Raw genomic sequence first — 10,148 nt, 5'->3', positions numbered from 1 at the left:
TTTGGAGACACAACATAGCCTCTTTAGTGAATAGTTCAAGCAGCTTCCTTATGAGGAAGCCATGGTGTAGGCTTCCTCATGAGGAAGCTGCTTGAACCATTCACTAAAAAGGCTATGTTTTGTCTCCAAAACTAGACGTGATAGGGCAAAACGGATGCCATTTTTGGAATTGGCACCCCAAATATACCCAAGAATTGTGTAATGTTTCAGGAAGCAAAATCTGTGTTGGCCTGTGTAATATGGTACAATAAAAAATAATTGCTTTTCTCTCAGGAAAGGACCCCATAATCTCACAGGAGAGAAAACATTAGTACTCTATTTCTGTATTAGGATAGAAGGACAAAGGAGGAATTTTTGCCAGGAAGGAAGCAGGGCTTCATGAATGGTAGGATTCATATTGGCTGCACCCCTGCATCCGTTTCAGTGCCACAGCTGATCAGCATGTGGCCAAATCACAGCTTACCAAATTCTTGGCTCAGCCTCTGCACTGAAGACACAAAATCACAGCAAGCATCAGAAGTTTTCTGAGTTTCTTCAAGGCTTTCCCAGTAGTTTCCTGCAAGCCACTGGTCATACACTAATGCCTCATTCCAAAAACTGAGGAAAGCAGAAGCAGTACAGAAGTGACACAAACCTTATGTCCTGCCATGTGGTGATAGATTTCCTGTGGATTTGGACTAGGATGGTGGTGAAATTCCTTAACCTGTTACTGCCCTCTAATGCGAGGGGTACGTTGATTCTATTGAAGTACACACGCACGCACACACACACACACACACACACACACACAGAATACTTGGGGGGGGAATGGCAAGTTAGGTATGCATGGTATGCTTCACAGAATAGCTGCATTAGGCTGCAGAAGGAATTCATTTGTAATAAGGAACCTTCCAAGACATCCCCCACATATCTATTAAATAAGATCAGCAGAGCAAACTGGAATAATTATCTGCAATCTGAAAACATTTCAGAATCTATGGTTTTGAACTGTATTATGGTCCCAAAATTAGCACATCCACTCAAGGAACTGTGAGAATTGAAGTTTCATGAGACAGACAGAGATCTCCCATTAAAAAATCATAGCACACCCACTGCAATTCTGAATCTCATATAGAAAGCCATGACGGTTAATGTGACTTTAAAATGGTTTAACATTTGAAAACCAGTATAGAGCAGAAGCCAAATTATGTCATTGCTCACATTCCATTCCACTGGAAAATACTTGAAATTAACAAAAAGGCCATAACAAATCTATGCTGTTAATGAAGTTTCCAGATTTTTTTGTCTTTTTTTTTATACTAATTTGTAAGTTGTATAAGAAACATTTTGAGTATAAAACTTACTCTTTGTAAATATTTTTCAGTGTAAATGTTACTGCCAGATTGTACTTAGAATGACAGAACACTAACAAAAACTCAATTGGATGTTCAGTACTAATAAAATGGAATAAAATTTTCAATTTGTACATTCTGTGGCAAGAGTGTGGGGTATTTATAGAAGGGGTGTTGGTGAGGACCAGCAAATACGAGCCTGCCATTAAAAAAAGTCATAAGGGAAATACTTATAGGTATTTTCAAGGATGTTGGAATACAGCATTGCAAAGAACATAAGAACAGCCCTGCTGGATCAGGTCAAAGGCCCATCTAGTCCAGCTTCCTGTATCTCACAGTGGCCCACCAAATGCCCCAGGGAGCACACCAGATAACAAGAGACCTGCCTCCTGGTGCCCTCCCTTGCATCTGGCATTCTGATACATAGCTCATTTCTAAAATCAGGAGGTTGCACATACGCATCATGGCTTGTAACCCGTAATGGATTTTTCCTCCAGAAACTTGTCCAATCCCCTTTTAAAGGCGTCCAGGCCAGATGCCGTCACCACATCCTGTGGCAAGGAGTTCCACAGACCAACCACACGCTGAGGAAAGAAATATTTTCTTTTGTCTGTCCTAACTCTCCCAATACTCAATTTTAGTGGATGTCCCCTGGTTCTGGTGTTATGTGAGAATGTAAAGAGCATCTCTCTATCCACTTTATATTAATATTAACTGGTTTAACATCCCCTTCAGGCAGCAGTGTGTGGAGCACTTCCAGATTGGGTGGACTGTAACAGTCTGGCACTGTTGGTCTTTGTTCACTCTTGATAGGGGAGTTCACACATTAACTCCATCCATTGTCCACCTTGCAAAGTTTCCTTGTGTTTTAATTGTCACCTTTTACTAATGAGGAAAATTCATTAATAATGCGAACAGTGGCACAATAGCCCCATGTGCAGATGACTGTCAGATGTACTAGCGCCTCGGGCAGCGGGTAGACATTTCTTAAGCAAATAAATACTGTTCTAATATTTTTGAGAGGAGCAAATTCAGATGCAACAGCATAAGAACAAGAACAGGAGGCCCAAGGGGGCTTACAAACCTTTTGCCTTCACTCAGGGCTTTTAGTCCCAGGCCAGGAAGACCACACAGAGCCAGTCTGTGTAATCTTGCAAATGGAGTTCAAGTTCCATATGGTAAGTGAAGGCAGGAGGGTGGAAGGACTGGGCAGAGGAGAGTCTATAATGGGACTGACTTCTGAGTAGACAGGCATAGGATTGGGCTCCCAGGCTGCAATCCTGTCCACACTTTCCTGGGAGTAAGCTCCATTGACTCTAATGGGACTGACTTCTGAGTAGACATGCACAGGATCCTGGACCTCGTGTACGGAAGTGAGAGCAGGAACCCAGAGGAGGCGGAACCCTTGTGCGGGGTTGGCGAAGTCACAGGGAACGTAAGTACTGCGCAGGGCAGGCCCAGGACGCATGCGCACTAGCGCCGATAGCCACACACAAGATGGCGGCCCGCAGGACATGGTCGTTCCTCGGGCTGCCATGCTGAGGAGGGCGAGCGGGGCGCTGCGGGGCGTCCGTGGCGGTGTGCGCCTGGGCGGGAGCGGGAGAGCGCTGAGCGGAGGCCCTGACGTCCGTTGCTTCGCGCTCAGCCGCGCACTGCTGCGCGTCCACGGCCCTGAGGCGGAGGCGTTCCTCCAGGGCCTGCTGACCAATGACGTGGCGCGGCTGGCCGAGGCGGGCGGGGCTTCAGCGGCCCCGCGCGCACAGTACGCGCACGCCCTCAACGTCCAGGGGAGGAGCCTCTATGACGTCATCCTGTACAGGTGAGCGCGTCCATTGGCTGGCGGGGGGGGGCTGGAAGAGTCCATTGCTGGGAGAGTGGGGGGCTCTCCCTAACAAAGAGGCTGCCTAAGGCAGAGGACACCCCTAGTCAGGGAGCTACTGGAATTGCCCCGTGCCCAGCCTGGCCTTGGCCCCCGAGCCCCATGGTCTCTTCCAGGGCTCTCAAATTCTTTGGCAGTGTGATGTCATCAGCCTGAGCGTGATGTCATCGCTGGCCAGGAGTGACATCATCAAGCAGGAAAATTTTTACACCGCTCATATGAGAAAATGTAATCATTAAGTAAATTAAAAGTTCACAATAAGTATAAGTTTTAAAATACAGCACCAGGACCTGCTTTTTAGAATGACAGTCTGTCAGGGATGTGATGTTATCAACCTGAGAGTGATGTCATCGCCGGCCAGGAGTGACATCATCAAGCAGGAAAATTTTTAACAATCCTAGGCTGCAATCCTACCCACACTTCCCCAGGAGTAAGTTACAGACAAAAGAAAATATTTCTTTACTCAGCATGTGGTCGGTCTGTGGAACTCCTTGCCACAGGATGTGGTGATGGCGTCTAGCCTGGACGCCTTTAAAAGGGGTTGGACAAGTTTCTGGAGGAAAAATCCATTACGAGGTACAAGCCATGATGTGTATGCACAACCTCCTGATTTTAGAAATGGGTTATGTCAGAATGCCAGATGCAAGGGAGGGCACCAGGATGAGATCTCTTGTTATCTGGTGTGCACCCTGGGGCATTTGGTGGGCCACTGTGAGATACAGGAAGCTGGACTAGATGGGCCTATGGCCTGATCCAGTGGGGCTGTTCTTATGTTCTTATGCAAGTCCCATTTACTATCATTGTTAAAAGAACATGCATTGTAGCTTGTTAAAAGTACAGGTCTGTAACATTTCCCCAAATGCAGTCACATTCCATGGTAGCATCAGGTCTAATATATTAAAAATAAATATTGAAATGAATGGGGACCCACCTGAACTTGGCTCGCGACCCACCTAGTGGGTCCCAACCCACAGTTTGAGAAACACTGGCCTAGGGTGTAAAAAAGTTGTAGCACAATGCAGGGGTAGGGATGTAGAAGATCACTCGGAGTGTCTGTTCCATGCAAGAAAAGGTTAGAAATGGAATGAAAGATTCCATACAAAGAACTCTGTTTTCTTCTGATCTTGGGCTGTTTTCAGAATTCAGGAGAGTCTGCAGGAACCACCACACATGCTGCTGGAATGTGATGCCACAGTCCTGGATTCCTTTCAAAAGCATTTGAAACTGTATAAGATCCGGAGGAAAGTAAACATCAGCCCCTGCCTTGACCTCTCTGTGTGGGCCGTCATTCCAAAGGAACCATCTAAGGAACAGCCTCAGAAGCTTGAGCAGCATGCCAGCAAAGCTGTGGTTATAACTCCTGACCCCAGAGTGGGTGTCATGGGTTGGAGATTGATAATCAACAAAAATGTCAACCCACTAGATGTCGTTCCTGGAAGCCAGATTGGGAATGTTAAAGATTACCATAGGCACAGATATAAACAAGGTAAAACTGCCAACCTTTGGAAAATTTTCCCAGTATCAGTTGGGGGAAGAGGGGAAAATTGGGCCCTTTTGAACATGTATTTTTGAGCCTTGATACACTGTCCTGCAGTTCCAATGTTCAGTTTGCTTTAGGGGGACCTGATTCTTCTTCTGGTTGTGCAGTCCTCTGTTCACTGTTCCCACTTATGTAGTTATAAGTCATCACCAGCACTTTCAGTGGTGTGTTGGAGACCACAGAGAGCCTATGCAAATGCCAAAAAAACTTCCTGTTACCAGTGACGAATCCTTTCAGGCACCAGATTGTAATGAGTTATCCCAGTTTGAGACTTCTCAGCTATCATCAGTGCCAGCGTGAAACATGTCTATTGTGTTGCTGTTCAGGGCCCTACCAATGCATGGATGCCTTTTAATAGTTGCCTCTTTCTTGTTACCCTATTCCAGGCATCCCTGAAGGCACAAAAGACCTACCTTCTGGAATAGCCCTGCCCCTGGAATCTAATCTCACCTACATGAATGGTGTCAGTTTCACCAAAGGCTGTTACATTGGCCAGGAGTTAACAGCTAGGACCCATCATATGGGTGTCATCCGTAAACGCCTCGTGCCAGTACAGTTCTCAGCTTCTGTGCCTTCTGAGAGCATCCCCGAGTGTGCTGAAATTGTAACAGAATCCGGAAAGTCAGCTGGAAAGTACCGGGCTGGAGATGACAAGTTTGGGATAGCACTGCTACGACTGGCTCACATAAATGGACCACTGCATCTGAAAATATCAGGTGACACACCTGTGAGTCTCTCTGCCTCCATCCCAGCATGGTGGCCAAAACCTGTCAATAAATAGACCTGCCATGTACTAAGCACCATCTCCCTTATTCTTCAGAGATTCTTGATGAATCTGAAATTCAGTCAGTCTTCTGTTGCCCCTTCTTTTGTGAGTCATCTGTTGCAGTTTAATTCATTTCAGCAGGACTTGTACAGGAAGAACATATAGAGGCTTCTGTACATGGTGCTTGATGGGGAAACATATGAAACAAGGCCTTAGGAACTTGTTCAAGCTCAGTTTATCTCTACCAAAGAGTGGTGCTTCTCTACACTTGGTGAACAAGTCTCTCATCCATCCACTCCTTCCTCCCCCCTTTTTGCCACAATAGGCCAACTAGGAGCTTGAACAGTTCAAGTTCCTAAGGCCCTGTTTCATATGTTAGTTTTACCATAAGGTACCATGTATAGAAGCCTCTATATGTTTATGTATAACTGGTCTCTTGTTAGAACAGCCAGCATTGTTGTCTGCCTCAGGAGAGCCCCCTCCAGGTTATGTCTTGCTCCATATTCCCAGCAAACTTAGAATATCAATCTTCGCTGTTTGCAGTTGGGAGGGAAGGGAGTAAGGGAAAGAAGCTGTTGCCAGAGACTGGATAATAAATCATCATTAATTAGTTAGTCATTACTAATAATTAGTAATTATTATTGCTAATAAGTATCAAAAAGAGAAAAATGTAGCTATCGAGTAGCTACGGAATGCTATAATTACTCCTTGCACTGAGACCGTTTCCCCTGCAGCGTCTTTTATTAATAAAGGATTTATTGTATCTTACCGGCATAAGGATCTACATAACTAACCTCAATGATATAAAGAATTACATGAAGGAGAATAACTTGATTGTTGCTTTTGGAAAAAAAAATACCATAAAGCATTGTCTTTGTTGTCCTTTACAAAATACATTTTTATTGTGCACTGTGAATGCAAATGTTTTTAATTATACTATTGTCAATTATTGCTTTTCAGTGTTGCTTTTAATCAGAGGAAATGTGCATTGTTCAGGGTTTAAATTTTCAGAACTGTTGTCTTAGTTCTACAAGTTTGCATGTAGCATATCAAGTGTGAGGAATTTATTTGCTTTTTGTGATAAGAATTTCAAGATGTTGAGTTGGAACCCTTTTGTTTGTGACTTATTAATCCTCAGGAGTCTTTTGTAGGTAAAAAGATCTCAAGCCTCATTAGGAAAAGATCCAAATGAAGATATTAGAATGACATAGGAAGTCTTTCCACCAGCTTCTGGGCTTGGTGCAATACTCTTCATACACAAGCTCTGCAATTCTGAGTCCTTTTCTCCTCGGGCAGCTGTGTAGCCATAGGAAGCTCTGGAAGTCCCCAAGAGATTGTGCCATGCTTCACACCATGGTGCATTAATGCCAAGAAGCCTTGAGGTCACTGTGGCATATAGTGGCTGACAGCTAAAGGAAGAGACATACCCTGCCCACCCTGATCCCCCCCAGCCTACTCTCCATGTAACCTGCTTCCTTCTCCAGCCTTCCTCTGGCAGTACCTGGTTTCTTTTTGGGCTGGGAGCAGCAGAGACAGTTGCATCAAGAAGGATGGCAAGTGAATAAGTAAGTGCACATATTAAAAGGATTCAGCTAGAAGCTTGAAAATTTAAACTTCAGCTCGGCCCACAAGTTCTAGCTCAACTCTTTAGAATCAGTTCATTCTTCACACCTGATACTGAACAAGGGCTTCTTCTGTTATAGATGGGGAAGTGTCCAAGCTCCTACTTTGCCTTTCCCCCCTACATTCTTCAATGTTATTTCTAGTGGTTGACAGCATCCTAATGCATTGTTTCTTCTTTCAATGCAATGTCAAAGGTGATCACTACATGTTAACTCAGGTGATAATTACCATTTGTGTTGATATGAGAAAATGTTAGCTGGAGCAGAAGCACCTGCTGACATAGGAGACAGGCTCTCCCTTTCCCTAGTGATGGATGAGATTGGACAGCATTTGGATTGGATAACATTGCCCTACATGGATGCACCCTGGACTCTCAAAGCTGCTCAGTGCTTGGGATTCTAAGCAGAGGCAGAGATTTAGAGTTATGCAGCATTTGTCTGCAAGGGTAACTGGACTGCATCATTAAACCATTTTAGCCCAATGTTGCATATATGCAACAGGGATCAAATGTGTAAACCTATGGGCTGGGCAAAAATGGGTTAAAGAAGCCCAGTCTGATAACGTCAGCCCCAATAAGATAGTTGGCTAACAGGCCAGTTCAGGAAAGCATTTGAACCATTGCTATGAAATATTAGTGAAAAAATAGCCTTGTTTGTCAGATACTCGGCTATGAAAGAGCCTAATAATTAAAAACTTTATATGTCAATAAATACTGGCTGGTCTTTGTGATTTAACCTATTAGCCTATAATTGAGCTTCGACAGCACAAATGTATACAGCTGTAGATCCCAAACTGTAAGCGGTTTCTCCCTGGGGAATCATGAAATCCTCGTAAAAAACCACCACCCTATACCATGCATAGGGTTGTAGCCCTAATGGGGAGCAGTGGCCAATGGCCTAGGAAGTCCAGGGAAATAGGGAACCACTGCTATACAGGTCTACTCAGAAGTAAGTCCCACTATGTTCAGTGGAATTTACTCCTAAGAAAGAACATATAGGATTGTAGCCTGAGACCAGTAGTTTTCAATCACTATGTCTGTGAATTTATTTTGTATTTATTTTTATATATTACTTTTCTGCCAATGCACTCAAGGTAGTTTGTGATTTAAAAATAATGCTGCATCAGTTTATTTATAATGTTTGTATCCTGCCCTTCTCCTCTCAGAAGGAGTTTTGAACTCAAAATAGTTTTTAGGCAGACACGGGAAAGAAATGTCTATTGCACACTTTCCATTGCGATGATCCCGGAAGTCAGGTATCAAATCTGCCCTCAGAAAATTAGAAACTGGTGGAATTCCAAGGAACAACTATGTTAAATCTATTGCAACAAACACCGCAAAACATTTTCTGGCACTTTAGAGATGGGCATGTCTATTGTAGCATAAGCAGCCATGGTGGCAGTAGCGGTGGCACACTTGGTGGAGTGGCACAGACAGTGGAGGTGGCACAGTCAGGGTGAACCAGCCCCCCATGCCCCTGCAATCAGCATTCCCCTGAGGGCTCTGCAGTGCTGTATGGGTCCTTCCAGTGGCTGCATGGCAGTGTTTCTGGATGCATAGCAATGACATCATCAAGGAACTTCAAGGAACACCAAACTCCCAAATTGCATCAGCTATATCAGTATAATTTATATACTGATAAATATATAATTAGTTAGTTGGCAACCTTCAGTCTCAAAAGACTATGGCATCGCGCTCTGAAAGGTGGTTCTGGAACAGTGTCTAGTGTGGCTGAAAAGGCCGATTTGGGAGTGACAATCCTTTCCACACTGGGAGCAAGTGCAGTCTGTCCCTGGTCTGTCTCCCTGGCTATGGGCCTTCCTTCTTTGCCTCTTTGCCTCAGACTGTTGGCCAAGTGTCTCTTCAAACTGGGAAAGGCCATGCTGCACAGCCTGCAGGCCGCTCAGAGGCCAGGGTTTCCCACCTGTTCAGGTCCACTCCTAAGGCCTTCAGATCCCTCTTGCAGATGTCCTTGTATCGCAGCTGTGGTCTACCTGTAGGGCGCTTTCCTTGCACGAGTTCTCCATAGAGGAGATCCTTTGGGATCCGGCCATCATTCATTCTCACAACATGACCGAGCCAACGCAGGCGTCTCTGTTTCAGCAGTGCATACATGCTAGGGATTCCAGTGCGTTCCAGGACTGTGTTGTTTGGAACTTTGTCCTGCCAGGTGATGCCGAGGATGCGTCGGAGGCAGCGCATGTGGAAAGCGCTCAGTTTCCTCTCCTGTTGTGAGCGAAGAGTCCATGACTCGCTTGAGTACAGAAGTGTACACAGGACGCAAGCTCTGTAGACCTGGATCTTGGTATGTTCCGTCAGCTTCTTGTTGGACCAGACTCTCTTTGTGAGTCTGGAAAACGTGGTAGCTGCTTTACAGATGCGTTTGTTTAGCTCGGTATAGAGAGAAAGAGTGTCGGAGATCGTTGAGCCAAGGTACACAAAGTCATGGACAACCTCCAGTTCATGCTCAGATATTGTAATGCAGGGAGGTGAGTCCACATCCTGAACCATGACCTGTGTTTTCTTCAGGCTGATCATCAGTCCAAAATCTTGGCAGGCCTTGCTAAAACGATCCATGAGCTGCTGGAGATCTTTGGCAGAGTGGGTAGTGACAGCTGCATTGTCGGCAAAGAGGAAGTCACGCAGACATTTCAGTCATGCAGACATTTCAGACAATATATAATTGTATCAGTATAATTGTGGTCAGCTTTGCTTGTCTTCAGCCTGTGCAGCCACACAGCTTAATGGAAGAGTGCCTGCCATCTGCCACTGACGTAGCTGGCATCACCTCACCTAATGAATGGGCTGTCCTGCACAAGCTTGTCAGATAAGGCCTATGGCAGATCAAAGCACTTGAGCTCCCTGCAAGCTGCAGTGAGGCTCCCTACAAAACTTAGTGCTTTGCACCCCCTCTAGCTGCAGTACTGCCTATGGGTAAGGTTTCCAGCAGCCTCAGAAGCACAAGACTCTGATAGTTATTTATTAATAATGTAATATTAGGTGTATTAATA

The 10,148-nt window shown here is 45.0% G+C and overlaps 1 protein-coding gene across 1 annotated transcript; it reads left to right on the top strand.

Moving 5' to 3' along the window:
- The first annotated feature begins 2,822 nt into the window (after window positions 1-2,822).
- Window positions 2,823-7,849, top strand: IBA57 (iron-sulfur cluster assembly factor IBA57). The gene is made up of 3 exons (XM_066627651.1): window positions 2,823-3,150; window positions 4,350-4,696; window positions 5,137-7,849. Exons 1-3 carry the CDS (start codon window positions 2,846-2,848, stop codon window positions 5,529-5,531), a joined length of 1,047 nt encoding a protein of 348 aa, XP_066483748.1. The 5' UTR covers window positions 2,823-2,845; the 3' UTR covers window positions 5,532-7,849.
- The last annotated feature ends 2,299 nt before the right edge of the window (window positions 7,850-10,148 follow it).

The sequence above is a fragment of the Tiliqua scincoides genome, chromosome 5, assembly GCF_035046505.1.
Source record: "Tiliqua scincoides isolate rTilSci1 chromosome 5, rTilSci1.hap2, whole genome shotgun sequence".
In the NCBI taxonomy this organism is placed as follows: Eukaryota; Metazoa; Chordata; class Lepidosauria; order Squamata; family Scincidae; genus Tiliqua; species Tiliqua scincoides.
This window is presented reverse-complemented; position numbering and strand designations above follow the sequence as displayed.